The sequence below is a fragment of the Triturus cristatus genome, chromosome 6 (genome assembly GCF_964204655.1).
Source record: "Triturus cristatus chromosome 6, aTriCri1.1, whole genome shotgun sequence".
Lineage (NCBI taxonomy): Eukaryota > Metazoa > Chordata > Amphibia > Caudata > Salamandridae > Triturus > Triturus cristatus.
Genome location: NC_140589.1, coordinates 22824777 through 22852670, shown reverse-complemented (window position 1 = coordinate 22852670; position 27894 = coordinate 22824777). Strand labels below are relative to the sequence as shown.

Sequence of the window (27894 nt, the reverse complement as noted above, 5' to 3'; positions counted from 1 at the left end):
AAGACTTTCCAGGACAAAACCAAGTGCAAACATCCGGGCGATCTATGCGTAGTGTGTAATCTGCAGCTCATATGCCTCGAACAAACAGGTTATCGGTTTGTAGGTAAGTAATCTACTGCGGGAGAAAAGGTTCTGGGGTTAGACTCAGGGGTCCCCCAGGGTCAGTGATGCACTCTTGTTTCACCCTCAGCGGCACTAGGGTGGCCAGGTGCAGACTGTTGAGGCCCAATGTTATGCAATGTGGGATAGGGGGCCTCCGGTTGGTGGCTGCTGGCAAGCAGGCCACGGGGTTGTGGGAGCAAAGCTCCAAGGGTTTAGTTCAGGGCAAATAGGGAACCAAATTAGCACCAAAGGTGCACCCTCAGTGGCACTAGGGCCGCCGGGTGCAGGGTGCTGTTTTGAGGTTGGGTGCCCTGTTTTCAATGGAGAACCTCCAGTTTGCAAAAGCACTGCAGGCAGGGAGACTAAGGCCTTCTGGGTGCGACCGCCACTTCGAGAGGTAAGTTGGGAAGTTAAGGGTTGGTTCGGCACCGTTGGCTTGGCCACACAAGGCCGTGGGGTGTCGGGTGCAGGGGTGCCTTTTGGGGTCGGATCTTCTTACCAGCTCTGGGTCGTGGTCAGGGGGGCCTTCTGGCTTTATGCTGCAGGTGTCGGGTGGAGGTTTGAGGCAGGTCAGGGGTCGCCAGATCTCGGGTCAGGACCGCCGGGGGAACCTCCTCGTTGTATTTTTCCACTCGAGCTCGGGCCGGGTTCGGCGGGTGCAGAGTGGGCTGGATTCGTGGTCTCTCGCTGCTGCCAGAGGTTGCAGTTGAACAAATCCGGTGTTCATGGGAGAAGCAGTCTTTGGAAGTGAAGGCAGGCAGGTCCTCCGGGGCTTTTGAGGTTGCTAGCTGCAGGACACACTGGGATTTCGCAGGAGCAGGTTCGAGGAGAGACAGGCCGGTAGGGCTGGGGCCAAGTCAGTGGGCGTCTTCCTCTTGTTAGCTGGCTGAAGGGCTGTTCGGTGCTTCTTCTTTTCTTCTTTTTGTCAGGCTGGATCTGAGGAAGCAAGGTTCAGGGTGCCCCCTAGAGACTAAATTTAGGGACGTCACAGGTAAGTAAAGGGCAGGGACCTTCCCTGGGGTGGGTACACCTCCTATTCGGCCACTCTCCAGTGGGAGGGGGCAGGAGCCTGTCCCTGGTTGGCTGGGTCCCCCCATCCTCAAGATGGCGGGGACTCGAGGTTGTGCTTCACCTCGCCTCCCCCACCTGAGGGGTGGAGTTGGCAGAGGTGGGCACACCTCTTTCCCTCACTTGTTTTTCCCGCCGGTTCTCCCGCCCAAAGTTGGGGGTAGAACCAGTGGGGACCAGTTGCTGAAAGCAGCAAGTGGTCTGGGAAAGCTCACAAAGGCGGCATGCCTTTGAAGCTTCCCCTTCGTGAACCCTGCCCATCCTGGGGGAGGAGACTTGGCACCTCGTCCCAGGATGTGCATTGTTTCAGGCCCCCGAGAGGAGCAGGCTCTCGACCCAGGTGTCTAGAAAAATGTCTGAGATGGCAGCCTAAGCAGCCACTCAGTCGGGACACTAGAGGTGGGTTAATTTTCAGGGGGCATTTCTGAGATGCCCTCTGTGTGCATTTTACATTAAGTCCCACACTGGCATCAGTGTGGGTTTAATGTGCTGAGAAGGTTGATACCAAACTTCCCAGTTTTTAGTGTAGCCATTATGGTGCTGTGGAGTTCGTAATGACAAACTCCCAGCACCATATACTCTTAATGGCAACACTGCACTTACAATGCCCAAGAATGGACACGGGCACTGTAGGGGTACAGGACTCATGCCCTTGTGCCCTTACCACTGGCATAGTGCACCCAGCTGGAGGGGTGGCTGATCTAGGCCAGGGCAGTACTCTGTAGGCATGGCACACAGGGATGTGTGCCATGTCGACATTTCACTTTGTTCTGCATCAAAACACGCAGCCTGCAAAGGCAGTGTGTGGGTGTAAAGGAACAGGGCCCCTAAGGGTGGCACAATAAGTGCCGCAGCCCTTAGAGGGCTTCCCTGGTCACAGTGCCCTGGGTACCTGTGGTACCATTTACCAGGGGCTGACCTGTGGCCAGAGAAGCCAATTGGGTTAGTTTTAGGGAAAGAACATAGGCCCTGGGAACCTGATTGGCAGGGACCCAGAGCACACCAAGAAAAAGGGCATCAGGAGTCTGGCAAAAAGTGTGTGTGGGGGGGGGGGGGGTTACTGCTACATAAACCCACTTTCCTACAACCACCAAAAACGAAGTCCAGAATACCATCAAAAACAGCAGGTCAGAAAGACAGGGGGAAACACGCCAAAAGATGCCAGGTCTACGCTGGGTCATAGGACTTCGAGGATACACCGTGTATTAAACAGAACTGCAAGCAGCGCTTACAATTGTGCTAAGGGGAAGAATAAGTAGTTGCCGGTTTGTCCCACTGATCGCGCACGTCACAGTTCTAAGCTCTGATTTCAGGAGACAGTGGGGCACACATCAGTCGCACTGTAGCTACTGAACTACTCCTTTAAAATAAAGGGTTGCAGTGTTCCAAGTTCAAATTTAACGGTTTTATTTACAGCTGTTTTACAAAGCCAGATGAACATACATTACATATAAATCTATACCAGTTATAATGTTAAAAAAAACTTGTGTAGTGTCTAGTGTGTAGATAAAAATCCGCTTTTTTCACAGTTCTTGTAAAGTTTCGTAGAAATACAATGCTTCGATAATGTTTATTAAAAAAGGAATAATTAACAGCATATGAATTTATTCTCAAAAAGTCCCCTACGCTATGTGCATATGTGTTTGTCCTTAGGTTGTTTCCGACCAGGATTTGCTAAAAGTAGTGAACACCTGTTAGCACACGGCTCTTGGACGTGAAAGAAGTAGTTCTGCATTTTCAGTTACTATCCACCAGGGCCCCCTTTCTATTATATAAAACTCTACACACATGATTTGATGGCCCCAGAAACTGTCTGGACAGACACAGATTCAGTTATGTATATTTAACACTTTCCATAAAGGTATAGCAATAGTTCGAGATGGACAGATTTAAATAGCGCATCCTACTTTTTTGTGTCTACTGCGGATTGAAGCCTATATCGGATGTGCATAAAAAATCCAAATTTTATTAAACTTGCTTAAGAGGGCTAGAACATAGTAGGTTACCGCTGTGGAAAAAAAGCGAGAGGCTCCCATACCTGCTGACAGCGTTTTATCTTGATCTGTATGATGGGCCAGAAGCGACTCAAACCCTCCACAAGGATGACTCTGCTGGCAGACGGCATAACGTTAACCTACGGCGAAGAACACAAGGAAGAGTAAAAAAAACACCTGTGTATGCCACCAGCTCCAGGTCCCATCTGCATCCCATTAGGGTGTGGCATGCAAGAGAGATACAAGCACCAAACACGTCACTGATTTCAGACCCTCATTGCTCTGGTTATGGAACATAAGAAATGCTACACAACAAGTGCTGAAAACACTTCTACTTCCCAATGACTCCAAGGCCCTACTGTCCTCGGTTTTTGTAGTGCAGTCTGCGGTTGAGAGGCTTGCATTGCCACACGCCGCCTACTCCAGGCCCACATACACACAGAGCTTGTTCATATGAATCATTAGTTTGACCAGACCTTTTTTTTTTCCTGTTTCAAGGGCAGTGCGCTTTGTTGACCCCTCTAATGTAAAGCTTCACTTTTATGATTGTCCTGGATTAAAGGACAGGACCGAGACGAAAGTAGTGTGCACGTCAAACTGAATACCCCCCCGTACATGTAACTCTGGATGCACACATCAGGGAACAGAGGACAGCATCACATTCCGCCCCCATAAAATCATGCAGCAATGAGGTAAATAACTGGCACAGCAGCCATCCAACGGGGAAGAGATGGCGGCTACAGCATTGACACACACACACAGAGGTGCGGAGTCTCACACGTCGCTTACTGTTAAATTAGATATATTTTCAGAAAATGGGGTTTATATTCTTCCATATTCTACAAAATACTGACTGCAGGGTTTGTATTTGGACATCGTAAGCAGTTTCTCGTGGATATGGTTTTCTGTTTGAGATTTGCAGCCTTGAGTAAGCCATACATCTTACTCGGACAAATACAAGTAGGCTTGCTTTTCTTCTGTTAAAGACAATATGGGTTCAAACTAAAGTACAATAATGGAGGGTGGGCACACATTCCTGAACCGGTCCAAGTCACTTCCAAAGTACAGTTGTATGCAGAAGAATATCCCTGCAAGCAGCTCATGTGGCCATGTAACTCACCATGGTCAGCTCTGTACCCTCAATGATCGATGCAAGCAGTGGATGTGAGCATTCCTAACCACTGTCTGCTCCGCCTAAAAAACAATCAAAGCAAGCAATGCATAGGTTTGACAATGCAACTCACTGAGACAGTGCTAGACTCACCGTATTCAGCTCCGTGCTAATATTTGAAGGGTTGTCACCCGCCATGACCACAATACGTGCTGGCATGTAGCTGGAATCTTCGCTTGCGACAAGCAGAATCAGCTGCCTGGGGCGGCAAAAGAGAGGGGGGAGAGGGCGATCAGAGAGTCTGGTATATGGGCATACACCTTCGGTCAGACTCAAAAACAGTGGGACTGCAAGCTACAAATACTTAGAGCTGAAGCATGTCCTACCCGAAACCAGACAATCATACCACAACCTGTAGTCATCAATCACTGCAGAAGTCAATGTTAGTCAGTGAAGACAACGGATCATAAGGCAGAATCTCAATCTTTCACACAAAGATATTCAGCTAGGATCAGTTCCTACAGCACCCCACAGGGTATTTGCCATGTGGCATCACCATGACAACCACAGTGAACATCCATTTAACTGGCTTTAAACTGGACCTTAATACAAGAGAAGCAGCAGGATACCAGACAAGAAGCAAGTGCTGAGAAGCCTCACCTGACCACTACTCCGCGGTGCATGAAGATGTTTATATAATGGGAGCCCGTGCTACCATTCGATTCCCAGTAGGTTTTAGGATTCCTATCCGTCAGCTTGCTTGCCCGGTGTGGATTCGAGGAGACTTCCACCTTCTCCCAGCACTTGTCAGCTTTCACTTCAACGCTAGAGCCTATAAAACGCACAAAAAATACGTAATGCAGTTACACACATTAGGCATAGGCCTAGGGAAGTCGGTGTCTAGGTCCTTTAAGTACGCTAACTACATGCATTCAAAAGGACGCTCAGTGGAGATCTCAGATGGAGAGGCTTACACAATATTTTAGGAAAGAGAATGTAACAAACCAAAAAGAAGTACGTGCTCCTACGAGCAGCTCAACTCTTCTGGCAAGAAGCAACAATTTGTTTCCATGGTGCTGAAAAGCATTGAGAGCCACATGTACGAACGCCAGATTTTGTGAATTCCTAACTGCGATGTTTTGCCACTTGCAAGTAAGAAGTCGCCAAATGCAATGTACCAATGTGTCTCAGACCCATTTAGTGATTCCTAATGGGGTCGCAATTGACCTACCTCATCAATATTCATGAGGTAAGGTGTAATTTATGACCTATTGGGAATCGCTAAAAACACAGGGATGGTTACCTGCTGGGGACAGCAGACCGCCATGTCTACAATTGCTTTTAAATAGGCCACTTTTTTTTTCTTTCTTTCAATGCAACACATTGAGTTTCAAAAAGAGAAATGTAATGTTTGTTCAATTTTTTAAGAGTAGGCATTGGTCTGCTTTTAAAAAACATTTTCGCTACCATTCACAAAAGGGAAGGACTCCTCTGGGCCCCTTTTTAGGTCGAGCCTAGCGCAGCGCGCATGCGCTATGCTGGCGAGACTTATAGTAAGGGGGCTTCAAAAAGCTCACCACACGCTCGTGCGTGTGGCCTATTGCTTGCGGTTACCCGCACAGGTACCATCTGTTTTGAATTATCGTGCCCAGACGCGTGCGCGATAATGCAAAACAGATTGCCTGTTGCTCGTTCTCGCGCGCACCACTTGCGGGACACTGCATTCCTTTTTTTTTTTTTTTTTTTTTAACTTTCAGCGCAAGGCACCCGCGCGCGCTTGTTTTTCTCTCATCCCGACCCTGTGCACATCACTGGCAGCTCAACCTTATCCACCCCACCATGCCGAAGTACACACGCATTTCGAAATTCAAAGTGTACCTCATGTATAAAAGATTGTAGTCCTAAAATCGCAGTTAGGAGGTCGAGTATAAAGGAGTGGGATCGCTCCACTTCCAGGTGACCTCTCTGTGGCACGCACCCCTCCCCTGCGAAATAGTACATTCCAGTAGTTGCGCCGGGGCACTCTGCCACCCTGCTGTTCAGTAAAGACTGGGGAACACTTTTATGGTGCTTGGTTCTTCGTGGCAGCGACATTTTGCATTGGACTGATAAGGCGGCCGAGGCTCGGGTATCGGGGCTGGAGCCTGTGAGTCCCTCATTATCTGTAGTAATACAGGCGAACCTTCGTGCCATTCTCAATGACAGGAACCCATACGGAGTGAGGACTTCCAGAGCGCCGGCTGCAGATAGCGAGACGGGTTCCTTCCTCTCGCCTCAAGGCAGGGTTAACCCAATTGTTTTCAGGACAAACAGGGGCCCTTCGGACCGCCCGAGCCATCATCAGCACTGTGCAGACAGCGCGCCTTCGGACAGCCTCATTATATTTAGCCTGTTTACTTCAAAGTCTGCAGGAAGAGGAAGCAGATTTGCTGCAGTCCTTCCAATAAGCCCCAGGAGCTCGAGGAAGAATTGTAACCCATTTCACAACAGCATTTCCGTAGCTAATGTTTCAGCACGGAGTCTTAACGACCCCGCACGCAGGGAAGTTAGCTTTTTGTTGTAACAAATGGAGCGCGTGGAAAGGAGCGCTATTCCTGTTTAGATGAGAGTCCAGAAAACAACTCTGTTAGCGTTTTTTTTTTTTTATCTTTCTTCTTCTCCTTTCTACTCTCTACCGCTCCCTCTCGGACCTCCATGCGCTCTCTGCATCTCTCCACTCCTCACCCATCTCAAAGTGGTATTTATTTTTTTGCAGTTTTATATAGCACGAACTCTGCACGGAGGTATTGGTCCGCTTTAGATGAGCAGAGCAGCAGTTACATCACAACATTTTTGTTTGGCACGGGCACATTAAGTGATTTGCCCCGAAACATAGGATGTTGAACCGATGCCCGAGACTCGAGCGCGTTTTCCCAGCTCCAAGTCTGCAGCGCTTGTACCGTACGGTAAGAACGGAGGGTGGGCACTCTCATAGTGCTGTGCGAGCGCACTGGATGGCTGAGTTGGGCAGAGATATTACAGACGAACAATGGCAATATTGTTGGATGCAAACTGCGGAGATTTCGAGCAGCGCCAGACTGCGCATAAACCATTATAAATATCTGCAGCGTATGTACTTTACCCCAGTTAGGCTGCTTCGCTTTGGGCTGCGAGACGCTGATAGATGTGAGAGATGTGGCAGAGCCCAGGCGGGATTCTTGCACTTGGCGTGGGAATGCCCGAAGGTGCTGCAATATTGGGAACAGATTTTTGCGGCTACCTCCGAAATGATAGACTTACCAATAGTGTGCGACCCCCTGGTCGCGCTTCTAGGCTACACTAAGCAAATCCCCAAAGCAAATCGTCGCCTGGTAACACTCATTAGTGCTCGCAAAGCGGAGGGTTGCATGCAGATGGGGCAGGGGACGGGCCCCTAAATTTAAGGAGTGGCTGGGGGATGTGGTGTACTGCCAGGACCAAATGCTAATATATGCGGAGATGCTGCCCCGCCCATCGAAGCCAAAGGACATATGGGATCCTCTTAAACTATACCTACTGGCTCGTGCAGCAGGCTCCCCCCCCCCCCCCAACCGCTGTAGAACCTTGGGGCTGGGGATGGCAGAATGGTGGGATGCTCTAGTTGTGACGGAAGGGAGTCCATAGTGGTAAAGGTAAAGCCCACACTAGGTACGGTAATATGTGATTGCTGATAATCTATATGTACATCTTGTCTCTACTGCGATCAAGGATTACAGTGTGCCATGTAATATCTGTGACACTTACGCAATGACACAGGATGGATTGTTTCCCCCCAAGATATGACTGTCGTACACTTGAACATCTGAGAACTGAAGGTTATAGACTCGGTAATGTACTGCTACATATCTATCCACTTCAATGTATACGAACTGTTCTGACTATAGAACGTATGTATTGATCTTACTCTGAAAATCTAAATAAAGTTTTTTGTTTTTTTTTAAAGTCTGCAGCGCTGGCAGTTAGACAACATCCTCGCCTCTTAAGGGGCGGGGGCCAGGCTTGATAAGAGTACGCACAAACCCTTCACCAGAGGCGTGGTACTTACATGACCGCGTGGTACGCCTGGTACATGTCAATTGCTATTGTGTGCTTGACCAATCACGAAATGGCCTTTTTGGACAAAGAAAAATTCATGTAGCTGGCAACAAGATACTTTTAAACAGTTGACATTGCCCCCGTGTCCTGCACCGTAATAAATAAAACACTTGACAGGGTACATTTAAAAGTAAGCTTCTTCCTATCGCGACCTTGGAGTTATGGCGCGGTTGCTCCATTGTAATGAATTAGTATCTCGGGTACTGGGACACCAATTTTAAATCGTATTCTGCACAGATATTGTCCTGAAACAAGCTACTACCACTTACTCCAGAGGGGAGGCCACTGCAACAGTGGGAGTGCCTAGAAACCAGCGTAGCGCTTACTTCAGGTAGTGAGTGCTCTAAAAAAAAACCTTCCTTACAACCTCAGGTGGGTGGGTGTTTCACTGGGATGGTTTATCTTACTTTCAGAGTTTAGCGGATGAGGTTGCAAGATCACCCACAAGGCACTTTTTAGTCTCAAGTTCTGCCTTTGTTCTCACATTAGAAATGCAATAAAAATGTGAAAAATATATTACTGTCAAAGCATACCTAGTAGTGTAAAATTGATTCCAAAAATCCTTGTAGTTAGAAAGCTGTACTTGTTGACGTAATGCAAGGCTGATTAAAGAACACATCTTGCTCTCCAAGGACTGAGGCACTCACTCTGTGCTCAGAGGACTTACACTCATTAAGTATCACAGTCCAATATAATGAAATACAGCGACATGTGCCCAGCAGGTTTGATTAGTTTTAAAAAACCTCCAATCTCTTTAAGAAGTTTAAAAACCAAAGGATGGAATGCTTGAATTCATCATCTTGCCCATTCACCCGCAAATTCACCTTCATGCATTGGTCTTTTATCAGTTCATGCACTCACTTTGCCATTCTTTGTTTTTCACAGTCATCTGTTCATCCTACCAACAGGAAATGTTTTCACTCATTCATTTACCCATTTGTAAACTCGAGGCGCCACTGTGGTTCAGGTAAAAAAGCATGTTCCCCACTACTATAATTCCACAACCATCAACAGTTAGTAGCATCATGTTCATTTCATGGGCATGGTAGTCACCCACATAAACAAGCATTGGCATAGCCAAATGGTCTTGCTTTTGGGACCTTATAAGTATTTAGTTATGCAGCAGAATATCCTTGCTGCAACAACATCAACTGTTGCATGGCTAAACACTTTATACGGTCCCAAAGGCGAGACCTATTGGCTATGCCAATGCTTGTTCCGTTTGCGACTGGCTTACCACCTACTCAAAGTGGGCGGTGAACTGTGAATAATTTGCGACAGCATTCCGGTCCCAAAGTATTCATACATCCCCCTGCGACTTGAGTTTAGGAAGGGATGCCCTTGACACGTGCCTTCCTAACACAGACTCGCAAACCCTATTTTGCAAGTTGGTAATTGGTTACCAGCTCACTAAATAGGGTTAGTGCATGACAAAAGGCTATTTAACGGTCTCGAATGGCCCGATTCTCCATTTGCAAACGCTAAAACCTATCGTACATGTGGTCCATGGTTTCTTCCCTAGGTTCATGTTCAGTTGCCCGCTTCATCAACGGTCTACACCAACAATAACTGTTGACAGACAAGCTTTGGTCTAACTTTAGGAAGAGATGGGCGAGCAGAGGCTCCACAGCTTGAATGCGCATTCTTAAAATATTAGGTATGCATCAGTTAGTCGTGCAGCACACACAACACTATCCTTAAAAATGAGTACTAATGAAGAGGCAACCTACTAGATAGCAAGAGGCAGAAGATGAAATACAAAGACTGAAATGAGATGCTGGAAAGACATGGGCAGAGGAAGGAAAATGGGATGGGTCGAGGTGCATCTTACTAAATGCTCACAAGTGGCGGAGATATTTACTTTCTACATCGTTGCTCCCTACCACCTCCGAGGCGGTATATAAGAACCATGACTTTAGAAACCGTCTCAAGATTCAATAAAAGGAGCAGGTTTGGTGTAGTTAAATCAGGCAACAACTGAATATAGCTATAGCTGGCCTCGCTTGTAATAGGTAGACAAAAATACAATATTGTGCTGTTCCCAACAAAGAACATCTAAGGAGCATTAGCACTCACCTTGGCAGAGATTTCTCAGAAAGACGTCAAAGAAGGGGATGTTGATTGGCTGGTGGTTGCGCCGATGCTCTTCAATCTGCCCTAAGACCATCTGGGAAAAAAAAGAAAGTGATGTGACAACTGGGCAATAAATCAAATAATCTTGGGCCAGGCTGCTAGCACCAGAATCAACAATACTTCTACTACTACTGCATAGACCATGCATTTAGGGGGTCGTCACACTGGGAACCTTTCCTCCCTCGATTTCTCAATGTGCTGGATCACGTGGAGTATTGACTTTACTTATAGTTTTTCCTGTAGGAACTTGCCTGTCTAGGTTTGCGGTGCTAGTGTGGTAGGTGTTTCATCAGCTCCTCTATTTACTCCCAGTGGTACCGGTTGCATCTAGAGAGGAGACCCCAAGAGGCTTGCAATGAATTGGTGGGTGCCTGCTACAAGCTCCACCCTTTAGGAAAGTGGATTCTTACGTGGCGTGGTTGAGAGACCTCACCATGTAATAATGTCATAATCTCTATCCGGTCCACTTACGCTCTTAACCAAAAAAAGAAACAAAGCTCAGCTCTGGGACAGAGCAATCAGGCTAGGTCATAGAAACATTTGTAAAACCCTTACGAGTACCAAAATAGTTTACAAGTAAGAGACACAACAATTGAATTTGCGCCGTTTGTTCAGGCTGCTGGACTGGGCCCATACGGAAATCGACACCCCATGGATAGAAGCACTGGATATTGAAAAGGCGTTCGATACCCTAGGGTGGCAATACTCGATAGAAGTGCTAGGCAAATTCGGTATTGGTCTTAAGTATTTACGATGGGTGCGTGTATTGTATACAAATCCGCAGGCACGAGTATGGACAGGGCGGGACATATCTCCACAATTCATGATTGAACGTGGCACCAGACAGGGCTGCCCCTTATCGCTTATCTTAATTGCATTCGCTATGGAGACGTTAGCGTGCAAGCTCCACCAGCAAGTGTTGGACTGGGGTATCCATGCGGACAGGCAATGGCACATAATTTCGTTATATGCAGACGATGCATTGATGTATTTACTGGGAGAGAATGCTGTGCTACATGACTTGATGGCGCTCCTGGATACCCATGCTACGGTCTCAGGCCTTCGGGTTAACTGGTCAGTAGTTTTTCCCATGAAAGTGGTCCCGCTGGATCAAAGGCAGGCTATGCCTGAACCCCACAGGGCATTTGACTCGTTTAAGTACCCGGGGGTGCAGGTTTATCATTCTAGTGCGGACATTGTAGAAGGGAACCTGGCTAGGGCAGTATCCAGAGCACGTGCAGTGATGCCGTTCTGGTGCGGCCTTCCCTTTGTCTCCTACGGGCAGAGTGGCCATAGCTAACCTGCTTTTACTCCAGAGGCTCCTCTATTTTTTGCCGTCCTCCCGCATAAACTATTGAAGTCTATGTTTAAGGATCTGGAGTCACTCCTTGTTGCGTTGATGTGGGGAGGCTTAAGGTCAAGAGTGGAACTTCGTAAATTATACCGTCCACTCTCAGACTGGGAGGTCCAAATTACGAGCATTACCATGTTGCCGCACAACTTCAATGGCCAATGAGATGGCTAGCGAGCGTTCATAGGGCAGAGCTGTCCAATTGGGCAATGCCATTAAGACGTACAGCAATCATAGAATGGCTGTCCGGCTTCACTACCCCGATGCAGAGGAAGCAGGGTAACCAGCTAATGACGGCAGCTAGACGCATCTGGCTACGCTATGTGATGCCTAAGGGTCAGGCAATCCGTGTGCGCCTATGCTCCCACTTGCGAATTTACCGGGCTCATTCACTTGCCATGACCAACCGGAGCTGGAGGCCTGGGCAGCGGTGGGATTAGACACCTGGGGTGACCTATTTACAAATGGACAGCTGCAGAGCCTAGATGGGCTGATAAGAGAACTTTGGTATCGCGCAAGGCACTTTTCTGCTTTATGCGCTATTAAAACAATAATTCCTCCAAACGGGGGGGAATGCGGTGAAGGAGCCGGATACTTCGCAGGTGTTGCAGACTCTGCTCACGCATGAGAAGGGCAGACATGCGGTGGCTGCACTATACAGTTCTCTTAAACCCGATGCTACTTTCCTACTGGCGCCACTTCGGGCATACTGGGACTCTTAGCTGCCAGTCACCATAACTGATAAACAGTGGACGCAGTGCATAGGCAATCCAGGTCATAAATCTGTATTGAGTGCTCAATTCACCAAGCTATCTTGTCGACATAAGCTGGATAGGGATATTGATGAAAAATGTGACATATGATTGTTTTGCTGAGCTGTTATTGCAATGTTGCGACGTTAAGTTGTGTTATGTGTAAAAATCTAAGAAACTTTAAAAAAAATGTTATACTGTTCTTCCCCCAGCTCCAATGATGAGGAAGGTTTTGTCGAAAGACTTGGCAGGTACTGGTAGGCAGTGCTGGGGTTCCACCAGGGTGTTTGCATTGGAGGTCAGAGGCTTGTGGAAGTCTCCCGTACATAGTAGGTGGGAATGGAGCTGGTTGGAGTAACTAGATCACCCCTTCACTAAGTCAACCTCAGTCACTGAACCACGGTATAATGACCCGTGGAGCAAAGAGTGGGGTACCTTTACCACAGGAATGTCCAACTCATCCCAACAACTCAACATTTAGCTGATTTGAGGAAGCTGTGGTGTAGATGGAGTAAACTGCATCACTTGTGTTCCACACGTTCCACCAGTATTAGTAGGCGATCAGCTTCTTTGCTATCATAGTTAATTGCTTCCCTGTCATTTCTATAATTGATAACTTGCAATATTTCTCCTTACATTGAAGTCGGTAATTCCCACGAGGAAAATAAGAACAGATGCATAGAAATGCTTGGTTTGCTAACCACTCAGGACATCATTCCATTCCGTTGTTTTGGCTGATATTGCTTTTAACTACTGGCACGAAATATATGCAGGGACGCACTGACACTGGCCTCTAAAGGGACATCCACCCTGAGCTGCCGGGTCCTGGCAGCGATTTGAGGACTATAAAAGGCCTTTTGGTTGGTCATGGAAGTCTGGGAAATCCCTACTGCGGATACTTGACCTTAAAGTGACAGATGTTTCGATCTAAATTCTTTTTTTTCTGGGTTGTAAAAACGTTTTCTGTGTGGAGAAATCCTGCCCTCTGAAAATATGGGAGCGTTTGGGTGACAATTTGTATTGGCGCTTTATTTATCATTAGTGGTCGAAGTTCTTTACATAAAAAAAAAAAGTGCGGCCGCGAAAGTTACAGCGACTGCGCTAATTACACAAGGAATGTCAGGAAAGCAGCTGGCATCCGGCAGCGCTGCTGCTTGCTCCCGAGCTCCCTAGGCCAGGGGAGTTAACATTTAGGGAGAAGGCACGACATGTACCCGCCTTTGGCCAATTGCGGGCTTTCAATTTTTGAAAGCCACACGCAATGGGCAATCACTTCAGCTTTTCAGCAAACTCGTGCGTGTGACTTTTTTTAGCCACATGCACGAGTTTGCGGAAAAGCTGAAGTGATTCCAAGAGGTCATTTTCTAGGGCAGCACATGCGCGCTGCGCTAGGCTCGACCTAATAAGACACCAATTTATAAAAATAGAGTGTAATTTTATCTGAAATTAGACACCAAAATGACAAAATACTATTGAGAGGAGCTGGGATGTGATTCTTCAAATGCAAGTTAAGTACTTTGACTTTAAGCAATTGGATACAAACAATTGTTGCAAGCTGTTAGTAGCCAAAAGGCTACAAAGCCTGTTAGAATGTTCTTGGACTATCCACAACGGCTGGGGCCAGTCACAGGGGCCATTAAGGTCCAGGGGGACAGTTTGCCTGTCGTCAGCAGTCTTAGGGCCCTATATGTACTTTTCTCCTTAAAAGCGGTACAATAATGAAGTGGTTCTAATGCTGGGTTTGAAGGATGCTGCAAAGCGGTAGGGATGCTGCGAGTTTTCCTGCAGTTCACAAACTTCAGGAGTTGTTTCCAGCCTCAGGACTCCATGTCCATATTGCAGCAAGGGAGGCCAGTGCAGGTCCAGTTGCCGCTAGTCAACTGGTCGCCCAGTTACAGTACAATCCACAGTCGCTTACAGGTAAGCAAATCCTTTTCTATTGTGGACCAGAGTCCACTTCAACTTCTGTTGCCACCAGTGGCCCTAAAGCTTAACAGCAGGCTAGTCACCTAGCTCTTGAAGTCACTTCTGCCGTCCTGGCACAAGTGGAGATCTTCACTGAGCCTGCACAGACGGACGCTCCCTCCCACTGCTGCTACCTACCTGCCTCCGCTGCCTGACGCCTGTTTGCCGCTCCTCACCACCTACCTGACGCCGCTGCCTGCATCTCGCCTCCGCCGCCTCCCAGGTACCGCCTGCTGCTTCCTGGTCGCCACCCACGCCGCTACCTTCACTCCTCACGCCCGTTGACCACCGCCACTTACCTGGTCACTCCTTGGGCTCCGTCGCTTCCCGCCGATTTTCCCGCCGTTTTCTCGGCGCCGCTGCCCCAGGCGCACACTCCCACTCCCGCCTCCTCCTTCAGTCCCGCCCCCCCTCCCTGCCCATTGGCCACCCCGCTCCCGCCTCCCGCTGACCCTCCCTCCCGGCTCCTTATTTATGACGCCTCCTCAGCGACCGCGCAGCGGACGCGCGCAGCGGGAGCGCCGACTGAGCGCCGAAGGTGCGCCAAAGGTAAGCCCGTCTGCGCCCGTCCGCGCCTGGACCGCGCCCAGCGCCAGACCCCCTGGTCCCCACGCCCGCCAGCCCCCCCGCAGGACCTACGACTTCGCTACGCTCATCGCACTCAAAACCGCCCGAGCCCCCGGTTGCTACCGAGCGTCCCCGCGACGCACCCATGGACCCTTCGCCTGCCGATCCTGCAACTTCTCTTGCCTCCAAACAAGCACCACGCCCACCAAGACGGACAACAGCAACCACCTCAAGTGCATCCTGCTCAACACCCGCTCCGTCCACAGACACGCCGTGGAACTCTGGAACCTCCTCGACACTGCATCTCCAGACGTCGCCTTCCTCACGGAAACCTGGATGAACGACTCTTCAGCCCCCGACATCGCCATTGCCATCCCGGACGGCTACAAGATCATCAGGAAGGATCGCGTCAACCAGACCGGAGGAGGCATCGCCATCATACACAAGAGCACCATTCGCATCTCGACTGACTCCATCGACGTATTCAACGCCGCCGAATACCTGCACTTCCAGATCCACACCGACCCCAAGACTACCCTCAGAGGCACCCTCATCTACAGACCCCCGGGACCACGCGCACAGTTCTGCGAAGACATCGCCGACTTCATCAGCCCTCACGCCCTCCCCTCCGCCGACTACATCCTCCTCGGGGACCTCAACTTCCACCTGGAGAGCAACAATGACCGCAACACCACCGCCCTGCTGGATAACCTCGCCAACCTCGGACTTCAGCAACTGGTCAACACCCCCACCCACTTCGCCGGCCACACGCTCGACCCACTCTTCTCGTCCAGCAAGCACGTCACCTTCAGCCACTCCACCGGACTTCACTGGACCGACCACAGCTGCGTCCATTTCAGCTTCAGAAAGAACACGGTCCACCATCACCCGAAGCAGGCTCCCCACAGAAACTGGAGCAAGATCACCGCCGACCAGCTCGCCACCTCCCTCAGCCAGAGCCCACCTGTCAAGACCACGGACCCTAACACAGCTGCCCTCGACCTCACGCAGTGGCTGACCTCCTGCGCCGACGACCTCGCGCCACTGAAGAACCCCCTCACCAGGCCCAGAAGCAAGAAGGCCCCCTGGTTCACCGACGAACTTAAGGACTCCAAGAAGGCCTGCCGCACCCTCGAGAAGGCCTGGCTCCTCAACAAGACCGCCGACAACAGAACAGCACTGAAACTCGCCACTCGCAGACATCACCAGCTCATCCGCACCACCAAGAAGAAATCTCTGCGGGAACGACTGGACAAGAACGCCCATGACAGCAAGGAGCTCTTCAACATCGTCAAGGAGTTCTCCAACCCCAGCACCGGCAACAACGACATCACTCCCTCACAGGACCTCTGCGACTCCCTCGCCTCGTACTTCCACCGCAAGATCGCCAACATCCACAACAGCTTCGACATTTCACCCCCGCACCCATCGGTCGTACCTTCGCACCCCGCCGCCACCCTCCAGACATGGACCGAGGTGACCCCCGAAGACACGTCACGCATGATGAACACCATCCACTCCGGATCTCCGACCGACCCGTGCCCCCATCATGTTTTCAACAAGGCAGCCTCTACCATCGCACCCCACCTCCGAGACATCATCAACACCTCCTTCAACACAGCAACTTTCCCGGAGAGCTGGAAGCACGCCGAACTCAGCGCTCTGCTGAAGAAACCAACAGCGGACCCGACCGACCTCAAGAACTTCCGCCCCATCTCGCTCCTTCCTTTCCCCGCCAAAGTCATCGAGAAGGTCGTCAACAAGCAACTGGCAGCCTTCCTCGAGACGAACGGATCCCTCGACCCATCACAGTCCGGATTCAGAGCCAACCACAGCACCGAGACCGCCCTCATCGCAGCCACCGACGACATCCGAGCCCTGCTCGACAACGGCGAAACAGCGGCACTCATCCTCCTAGACCTCTCCGCAGCATTTGACACTGTCTGCCACCGCACACTAGTCCAACGCCTCAACGACACCGGCATCCAAGGGAAGGTTCTGGAATGGATCATCTCATACCTCTCCGGCAGAACACAGAGAGTACGCCTCCCTCCGTTCCGCTCCGAGGCCACCGAAGTCATCTGCGGCGTCCCGCAAGGATCGTCGCTCAGCCCCACTCTCTTCAACATCTACATGAAACCCCTCGCTGCCATCGCACGCCAACACAACCTCAACATCATTTCCTACGCCGATGACACCCAGCTAATTCTCTCCCTCACCAGAGACCCCGACACCGCCAAAGCCAGCCTGCACGAAGGGATGACAGACGTCGCTGAATGGATGAACATCAGCCGCCTGAAACTGAACACGGACAAGACAGAAGTCCTCATCCTGGGACCATCACCCTCCGCATGGGACGACTCCTGGTGGCCCCCGGCACTAGGCACCGCACCTGAACCGACGGACCACGCACGCAACTTGGGCGTCATACTGGACTCCTCCCTATCGATGACCAGACAAGTCAACGCCGTCTCCTCAGCTTGCTTCCACAACCTCCGCATGCTCCGAAAGATCTTCCGATGGATCCCAACCGAGACCAGGAAGACGGTCACCCACGCTCTCATCACCAGCAGACTAGACTACGGAAACACCCTCTACGCCGGTACTACGGCCAAGCTTCAGAAAAGACTTCAGCGTATTCAGAACGCCTCCGCCCGACTCATCCTGGACGTTCCCCGACGCAGCCACATCTCGTGCCACCTGAGAGACCTGCACTGGCTCCCGGTCAACAAGAGGATCACGTTCAGACTCCTCACCCACGCACACAAGTCCCTCCACGACCTAGGCCCAGGGTACCTCAACAGCCGCCTCACCTTCTACACGCCCACCCGCCGGCTACGTTCCGCTAACCTCGCCCTCGCCGTCGTCCCTCGCATCCAGAGAGCCACCGCTGGAGGAAGGTCATTCTCCTACCTGGCAGCTAAGACTTGGAACTCCCTACCCGTCCACCTGCGGATGACCCAGGACCACCTGGCCTTCAGGAAACAGCTCAAGACCTGGCTGTTCGAGCAGTAGCAGACCCCCTTCCCCAAGCGCCTTGAGACCCTTACGGGTGAGTAGTGCGCGATATAAGTTCCATGATTGATTGATTGATTGATTGATTGATCCACCAGAGCGCACAACAGGTACAGTCCACTTTGTAGGTACCTTGAGTGCGACAGATACAGTCCAGTCTATGGTGCAGCCTCTCTTTCTTTTGTGGGTTCAGGGAGCTGCAGGGCAGCCCTTCAGTCTTCTTCCAGTCCAGCAGTAATCGGAGTACTGTGGCCCTAGGGTACCACTTTAGAGCAATCTTGTTTGTGTGAGGAAAAGACTTCCTCGCCAATTGGGCAATAGTTTCCTCGGTCGTCCAGCCATCAAACAATGCCAGGATACCCCTTTCTACCCTAAACCAAGATGGTGCAAGTGCTCTTTCTCTCCAAAGACTCCTAGGGTGTACCCAGGATAAAGAGCCATTCCTCCTGGACAATGCGTTCTGCTTCGTTTTCCCCCTGTGAAGGGGATGCCAGGTAGTCTGCCTACACAAAGAAGCGGGAAGGCGAAGGTGTGATCGCCATTTGCTTCACTGAGGTGCCAAAAGTACCACCCAGAAGTCATCCTGCTGAAGGAGGTCACACCTCCTCCCTTTTACAATTCTATTTGTACCCTGTTCATGGGGGCGCTTCACACTTCCTAGCACAGGGGCAGCATGTTGTCCTTGGTGAAAACTGCATCAGATAGACTAGAAAGGCTACCAAAGGTTTGGGCAACAAAGTGTTGACATTCTAAAGTGACATAAATCCATTAAAAGTTATCTTAGATCTGACCTCAGCAATGAGTCCGGTTTAATGTACCAATTAAGTTGGTACCTTGAAGTAATTCGTATCTTTGGTGGTCACAAATGGAAGTTAGCATGTGGCTAGTAAAACTCCATGTTGGCCAATGGGAGCAGTTAAAACATTGAGTTCATGTTTTCACCGTCAGGGCATGTTAAACACAACAGGAACATTCCCTATGGTTTATATTATGCTCCCTGCCTGGTGGGATACTACGACCTTCCCTAGAGATGGCTTATTAATTTTAACAAGGAAGGATTTGACCTGGCAAAATTAGTTTGGCAGGTTCAGAGCTGCCCAACTAGACTGCAGTGGCTAGAATCACGTTTTCTTTTGTCACTCTAGTGTTGGCACAATTAAGTGGTGCAGACCACTACTGACATTTTAGCTTACTAGCCCTGGTACCTCTTCTACGATATACAAGGGCCTAATAAGCAAGTTAAATGAGTCAATAAGGTAGTAGCCAATTGTGCACATACTTTGAGGGTTAGACATCAGGGCTCAGTGCACTGCAGAGCCGAAACACCAGCAGCATCAGTCCAAAAACTTGGGAGGGATCAGAAAAATAAAAAAAGGTCCTGTCCTACATACCCACTTTACTGCCACAACAATGTATTTGGATTCTTGATCAGGTGGAGGGGAGTTCCCTGCTACTGTGTAGCAGCCCTTTTACAGGCGGTATGTACAAGGGAGTCAGGGCAAATTGCCCACAAATATAAGCTGGGTCGTCGGGGGCTGGCTTATACTTTTTTCGACCCTAGGCGCCTGGCCTTTAACCGCTCCTTAGAGCGGTCATTGGCAGACCTGAGCATTCCCTTCAGCACTGAATGGTAATGGACTGCGTTCCGTTAGGGTCTCCACCAGGAAGTCGTCCTCAACCTGAACTGCATGCATGCCTCTTTAACGGATAAAGTTGTGCAGCCAGCTGTGTTAGGCATGGTAAGCAGTAAAGTCCTCGGGCAGATGGTTTGGCAGGGTATTGTTCCAGTTCGGAATCATCTTCGGGGTCAGGTATATAGCTGTGCCACGGATCATCTCTCTGCCAAGGCCTGAAGAGCTCATCATAGGGGTGCTGCAGGGTGTAGGGGCTGGCAGGATCTGAGTCACTGTCCTGTTGGTTGGAGAGGAAAGGAGTGTGGGGTAGTGATGGAGGTGCTGTGGGCAAGGTTGGATAAGGAATTGGGCTAGTGGATGAGTCCTTACCCTTCTGTGGGTGGATAGCCATGGGGAGAGGGTATGAGGGTCGAGACTAGGTTCCTCTTCGAAGGCACGCCATTGTTTATTTGAGGTACGAATGAGTCTTGAAGCCTGAGGTTTTGTAGCAATCTTGCCCGAGTCTGGGTGTATAAACACTTGTTTGTTTTGCACCCAGAAATTCAGACAGCATCTTGAAGATTGACCCTTCTGTGGCATCCGACTTGGACATTATTGCGGGTATTGATGCAGGTAGCTGAAAAGTTTTTGCCATCTATTTCGGCCTTCGTGCGGCTTTTCAAAGCACAACGTGATTTGATGCCTTTGAATGGATCTGCATTTGGGAAAAAGATGATGACTTTTGCCATCAATTCTAGATGACAGTATAAGAGAGGAGATCTTGAGTGCTGTTAGCGTGTCATTTGGTGGAGCAGGTGGCACTTTCTGATTGGCAGAAGTCTCTTTGTGAAAGAAGGAAAATGCTACCTACCAGTATGCATCTGTTCTTGGCATGTAGAGCTGTAGATCCACACACTTATGCATAGATCGCCACCTGGTGTTGGGCCCGGATGTTTGCACTTTGTTGTTGTCCTGGAAAGTCTTTGGAAGTCACGGGATAAGTGGCTCCTCCTTTGGACAATAGTGCGGATGGGCATCGACTCCATCGTCAGATTGTTTTTTCGCCAAAAAGGGAAATGATGGAGTTTTGTAAGAAACAGAAAAGATGTCCATGTATGTTGTATCTAACTAAGATACTACTGAAACAGATAAAGGTAGCCGGGGAGGTGGGTGGAGTTTCTGCACCGACAGCAGGCTGGCTCGATCCAGAGTGGCCTGAAGGCTTTTGTACTGGCTTCTGTGCCGAGCCCGAAGGTGGGGCGTGAGAAGTTTTGTCCCGGTGTGCACCTAGGCCCGAGGGCGAAGGTGTGACCGAAGCGTTTTTGGGTAGGGGGGGTTGGGGAGGGGTCAACGTCGGTACTTACGACCCGCTGCCCCGGAGTGATGTCTTCGACGTCGGAGTCGTCGGCTTCGGAGTTGATGGTGCTGTGTTGGATCTGCTCCGGTACATTGACGCCTTCCTGGATAATGTCGTCGGGGATGGATGTCGATGATCGAGCCATTGTTCTTCGAGCTCGACAGTCCCGGATCGTCGTCTTAGAGCAGAAGGAGGCACAAGCTGGACAGTCTTTGGCCTCCTGCTCCGGTGAAAGGCAGAGGTTACACACGTCATGAAGATCTGCGTGTGGAAACTTGGATCCACATTTAGGACACTTTTTAAAAGGAGTCCTTTCCATGAGCCGAAGGCCCAATGGCACAGGTAGGCCAGAAGGCCTGCGTCAACGATCGGAATCGAATTTTTGAAGGTCTGGTAGAGATGCACGTCGAAGGGGAATGCGATCGAGACAATACCGAAGTATGGGTGAGGATTTCGCGCCGAAAAGATGATCGGTAACGACACTGAACTGGAGCGCGATTAACACATCCGAGCCCGATCCCCATGCGCACTACTGTCCAAAGGAGGAGCCACCTATCCTGTGACTTCCAAAGACTTTCCAGGACAACAACAAAGTGCAAACATCCGGGCCCAACACCAGATGGCGATCTATGCACAAGTGTGTGATCTACAGCTCATATGCCTTGAACAAACCTTTTCCAGAGGCGTCTTCAGGCTAGCTCTTACCTTAGTGTTTACACTGAATTTGGAGTAGGATTTGGTCACCTGACCTGGAGAAGTGGTTCTCATCCTAGATAATATGGCTTATTTGTGTCCCTACCAACATCTTCATATTATTCCTATCCAAATGTTATCAGTTAATTAGGCTACGTTTGCTGGCTTACAGCGCTTTATGAATTATTTTAAATAAAAACGCATTTTCGGACTAGTTTTCGGACTTAAAATTCCACTATCTCATCCAATCCCACTGCCTTCAGCATTTCTGCGTCAGTTTTTATTCCAGACATCTCTCTGCCATGAGAGAGACAAAGGGAAAGGGCCCTGTAGGAAGCTGGCTCTGTATATGGTATAGCAAAACAGTGAGTAGCGAGATGGTGTGCATCTCGCTACTCACTGTTTTGCTGTAACAAATTACCGTCCTCACTGCGAGTCTGCATCCATGAATAATGAGAGAATTACAATATAGTGGAAATTTCTTGGATCTAAGGACAATGGACTAAAACAGAGATGAGAGTGACACAGGAGTGCTACTGTCACGTTTAGTGAACGATCACGAAGCGACTTTGTTAATATCACGTTGGACTTCAATCTTTTATATTTTTTTCAAATATAATCACTTTCCTTAATCTGTTTGTCGATTACAGTTGCAGGGGGAATGTAATTCTGTTGTTGAATTGATGTGTTGCTTAACATTCAGGTATAGCACCGTGAATACGGGATTTTAGAGATAATGGTTTTGTAAGTATTGCAGTGGATTGTGGGCAATGTAGTTGCTATTGAAAGAGGGAGGGTTTAAAGAACAGCAGGCTTGTAGCTGAGCAGTTGGTAACTCTCGCGATAGTCGCAATCAGGTTGAGCACCTGGAGCTAATGCTCTACTGCGGGCAATATAAATACCAGCCGGGAAGCAAGAGTTGCCTTTACCTCAAGGATACAAGAGATGCGTTTCTGCATTTTCCGTAACTCCATGATGTGGAACACGCTTTTTGTTAAACTTAGTTGGGAGCAAGAGAAGTCCAGAGAGTTCACTGACTCTTAAAGATTTTTTACGTTTGTCACGGTAAGCGAAGCGAGTCAGAATTGTATGGGGCACTCTGAATATCCTCTGTAAGTAGGGGGAATAAGGCGAGGGTTGGCAGACCGTAGGTGCTAAGCAAGGCGGGTTTACAGATTATTTGTCGTTCTGAAGAAAACAACTGATGTGATTCCGTTCTTTTTTTTTTTTTGGTAACTGACGCGGCTCAAATAAGTGGGGCGATTAAACAAGCACGCATTATTTGACACATACAATCATAGAAGTGTATTATTGAAAGGGAAGTTTAAGAACCATAATGATGTTAATTTTATGAATTCTTTGTATTGTAGACACCCCCGAAGAAGGGATTGATTCCCGAAATGCATTGGGTTATTTATTAAAACGTGACATTTTGATACCACCTGGCCTCCTGTGTTTGAGTAAAACGACCGTCGATTAAAATGAGTAAAATGAATCGAAGATTATAAAAATGGCAGTGGAAAGTAATAGATTCATGGAAAAGTCAAGAAAAATAAGAATATGAGTATTTGATTGATTGGACTCATGGAATTAATGGCTGTGCTGCCGGTATTGGAACTGCAACAGGTTTCACAGTTTTTGTTCTGTATATGGTATGACACCAGGTGGTTATACCATGCACTGAGTCCAGGGGTTCCCCTAGAGTGTACAGGGCTCAGTGTAAAACCCAAAGTGTTCTATTAGTGGTAGTGTGGGCGAGAAGCCTTAGGCCTAACACAGAGTGTAAGACATTTATTGCACAACAGTGATCAATAATGGACGCACGACTCAAGAAGGAGATCAAGACTAGATTTATAAAAATAAGCTTTGCTTGTCCTTTATTTTAAGACCAAGGTCTTTGCAATAAGGGAAGTACGTTTTTAACTAAAAATACTTTTCACTTTCAAAAGTCGACACAATGCAATTTCTGAACATTTCAATATTATCCTATGGGAGAAAACAATAATGCGGTTAAACAGGCAAGTTCGCAACTTTCAGTTCCAGTCTTCAGGACCAAAGGTCAGCAAGGGGCAAGGGACAGGTGAGTACCAAAACTGCACCACCAGCAGCATGGGGCGGCCGGGTGAAGAGGAGAAAATCGGAGTCCAGCCCGATGAGTTTCAATGGAGACTGGAGGTACTTAGAGTCACACTGCTTGTAGGCAAATAGATCGGTTGCAGGGTCCAAGCTTTGGGGGTTAGCACAAGCATGGGGGGCGAAAAGCGGCACAAAACATACACCACAAGCGGCACAGGGTGCCCAATGCATTTCAATGAAGATTCTGCTTTCATCAGACAGGCTGCAGGCATAGCACTGGAGGTTGCAGGAAGGAGACCAACGACAGCAGAGGTAAGTAGAGATGTTGCAGGTCTTAGGGGTACCATTGATTCAGCTCACGAAGGTGCAGGGGCTTTGGATGAAGGGGTGCCTTTAGACGTCAGAGTCTTCTCACTGGAGCCCGTCGTGGTCAGGGGGAGCCTTTGGATTCAGGCTGCTGGCGTTGATGCAGAGTCCAGGAGGGGTCAGCCAACGCTGGTCTTGAAGTCAGGATCGCTGGGGAACCTGTACTAGGTCAGTGGGCCGCATGGGCCATAGGCGTCGGGTGCAGAGTGGGCAGGACTTGCGGATCCTCAGATCACCAGGGTCCTTTGTGTTGGATTCTTGGGGACAGAACCGCTGTCCTCGGGAGTTCTAGTTTTTTTCCAAAGTTCAAGCAGTCTTCCTTGGGTTTTTGGAAGTCGTTGGCTGCAGGACGGGCATCGTCTTCTCGCAGGGTCTTGGAAGCTGGAGACAGGCCGGTAGGGCAGGGACCAAGTCAGTCGTCATCTTAAGGCTTCGCTGCACGGCCTCTTCTTCGTCCTTCTTAGGTTGCAGGTAACTAACTACAAGATCTGAGGGAGCCTCCTAAATACTAGATTTAGGTGGTATTTTAAGGGAGTAACCAGTAGGGCCAATGGGCACCTTACCTGGGGTGACTACAACCTCTATTATGCCACTCTCCTGTGGGAGGGGGCATAGACCTTAGCCCTGATTGGAGAAGTCCCCTCATCTTCAAGATGGAGGGGACTGAAAAGTGTGCTCAACTTCCCCTCCTCCACCCGAGGGGTGGAGTTGGTAAAGGTGAGCACACCTAGTCTATCTAAGGCTTAGCAACAGTTTTCCTGCCAAAGTAGGGGTGTAAATCAGGGGCTGCCATCTGCGGCTAGCAGCAGAGGCTGAGGGGCGTATTACAAAGGCGGCAGGCCTTTGAAGCTTCCCCTTCGAGCACTGTTCCCATCCTTGGGGAGGAGTTGTGACACCTCTGCCCACGATGTGCATTGTTTCTGGTCCCAGAGAGCAGAGGCTCTCCACTCAGGGGTCCAGAAACATGTCTGTGTGTGGCAGGCTGCCTAATGCTAGTCAATGACCACACCAGGGTCAGCGGGTTTTAGGGGGGCACTTCTGAGGTGCCCTCTGAGTACATGGTTTAATAAATCTCATAGTGGTATCAGTGTGGATTTACTACAAGGAGTTATTTAGTACCAAACTCCCCTGGTTTCAGTGAAGCCATCATGGTTCTGGGGAACTTGAGTTGTCGCTTTTCCAGCCCTTGTGCTCTTTATGGCTTCCTTAGCACTTACAATATTTAAGACTTCGCTCAAGTATTGCAGTAGTGCACCCTGCCTTAGGGCTGCAAGGCCTGCTAGAGGGGTGACTTAGGTCGTGCTAGTTGACATGTAAAACAGGCAGTGTGCCATGTCGACTGTCATTTTGTGTGCACCAGGGCATGCATGCTGTAGTGTCAGTCTGCATGGAGAAGGTGAGGGGTCCCTAGGGAACACTCTTCAGTCCCAATGTCCTTGGTACCCAGGTACTACTTACTAGGGACTAACAGGAGGCCTGAAGGCCAATTATGGAACAGTTTTAGGGGAGGAACACTAGTACTGGGAACCTGGACAGCAGGAACCCAGTACTCTACAGTCAAAGTTGCATCAAAAGCAGGAAAAAAGTGGGCGGGGGGTACTGCAACAGAACCCCATTTTATCATATACCCGTTCAAGATGTTCGGTTGCACATCAAGGTTGTCAGTCATAACTCTGAAGATCTCCTTCGTGACAGGCCACAGCAGTAATTTGAGATATCCAAACCTGCTGAATCCACAGGTGAAGGAGCAGGTGGTGTACTTATGACCCTCGGCATGTTCCTCTTTCGAGGGCTGATGGGCTTGAGGGATGGTCGGGTCACCACCCTTGTCCTCCTGGTCTGAGGTGCTCAAGAAAACAGTCTCCAGAATGCGTGATGCCTGGGCTGTTGGAATTCCGGAAGGGCCAGCCTACTCATCAGCGGAAAAAGGGTCCTCTTCTCCGAAGATCTTCAGGGTCTCAGACGATGTCTGTTGGTGCCTAGCGTATTTTCCTTTTGTATCTTGGGATCTTCTTGAGCGAGAAGCCAGGCAGACCTCGGGGGGAGGGGAGGGGGGAGGCAGAGGAGAGGTTTAATCAGTGGGGGGAAAGGCACAGGTTACAGATGTCATGATCTGACTACGCATATTTACAGTTGCATCGAGGGCAATGTTGAAAGGGTGTCCATACCATCATCTGCTTCCAGTCTGCATTCGCTGAAGCCAGCGAGGAAGTGCACGAAGAAGTTGAAGAAGCAGGAACTGGTTTTTCTGATGCATCTGTCTTGATAACTAGCTGCATGAGTCAGAAGGAATATGCTACTTACCAGTATGCATCTGTTCTTGGCATGTAGAGCTGCAGAGCCACACACTTAGGATAGTAGATCGCCATCTGGTGTTGGGCTCGGATGCTTGCAGGTTGTTGTTGTCTTCGGAAGAAGTCTTTGGTCACGAGATAGGTGACTCCTCCCTTGGACGACAGTGCGCATGGGCATCAAATCCATCGTTAGATTGTTTTTCGCCATGATGTGAAATGATGGAGTTTGTAGAAAAGAGAGAGAAGTCCATGTGTGATGTCTAAGTAAGACGCTGCTGGAACAGATACAGGTCCCGGGGAGGTGGGTGGGCATGTGTGGCTCTGCAGCTCTACATGCCAAGAACAGATGCATACTGGTAAGTAGCATATTCCGTTCGAGGCATATGAGCTGCAGATCATACACTTAGGATAGACTATATAGCAGTGTCTCCCCTAGCGGTGGACACCTGTATCGGTTGCAGCAGTTTGAAATAAAGTTTTAAGGACAGCCTGACCCACAGAAGCTTGTTGCTTTGCTTGCACGTCACACAATGGTGTTTAGTGAAGGTGTGTGTTGTAGACCATGTGGCTGCCTTACAAATATCTTCTAAAGGAATGTTTCCTAAGAATGCCATGGAAGCCCCTATTTTGCGTATGGAATGCGCTCTAGGGGGAACTGTTAGTGTGCGTTTAGCCTTGTGGCAGCATATTTGGATACATTTAACTATCCACCTGGCTATCCCGGATTTGGAAATGGGGTTGCCTTTATGTGGTGGAGAGAACGCAACAAACAATCGTTTTGTTTTGCGGAATGATTTGGTTCTGTCAATGTAGTAAAGAAGGGCTCTTTTAACGTCTAAGGTATGAAGAGCTCTTTCAACTACCGAGTCTGGATTTGGGAAGAACACTGGTAACTCTACTGATTGGTTAAGATGGAACGGAGATATGACTTTTGTAAGGAATTTCGGATTTGTTCTAAGAACCACTTTGTTGCGGTGTAATTGTAAGAATGGTTCTTGTATGGTTAAAGCCTGGATTTCACTTACCCTTCTGAGGGATGTGATAGCCATAAGGAAAGCTACTTACCATGTGAGGAACTGTAGTTTGCATTTACGCAGAGGTTCAAATGGGGGTTCCATGAGCCTTGTAAGAACAATGTTTAGATTCCACACTGGAGAGGGTGGTAATCTGGGAGGAATAATCCTTTTAAGTCCTTCCATGAAGGCTTTGATCGCAGGTACTCTAAATAGTGACAAGTGTTGTCGATTTTGTAAGCAGGCTGCAAATGCTGCTAGGTGGAGACGTATGGATGAGTATGCCAAATTACATCTTTGCAAGTGCAGTA

General features: G+C 49.1%; 1 protein-coding gene across 1 annotated transcript in view; it reads right to left on the bottom strand.

Annotated features, from left to right (window-relative positions):
* The window catches only part of CUL9 (cullin 9), a 751325-nt gene that overhangs the window by 410646 nt on the left and 312785 nt on the right, over positions 1–27894 (bottom strand). Inside the window, exons 16-19 of the mRNA XM_085610160.1 lie at positions 10465–10555; positions 4936–5107; positions 4429–4534; positions 3209–3304 (exon numbers count right to left, since the gene is read on the bottom strand). Of these exons, the coding sequence (XP_085466286.1) occupies positions 3209–3304; positions 4429–4534; positions 4936–5107; positions 10465–10555 (465 nt within the window). The remainder of the gene's footprint in view (positions 1–3208; positions 3305–4428; positions 4535–4935; positions 5108–10464; positions 10556–27894) is intronic.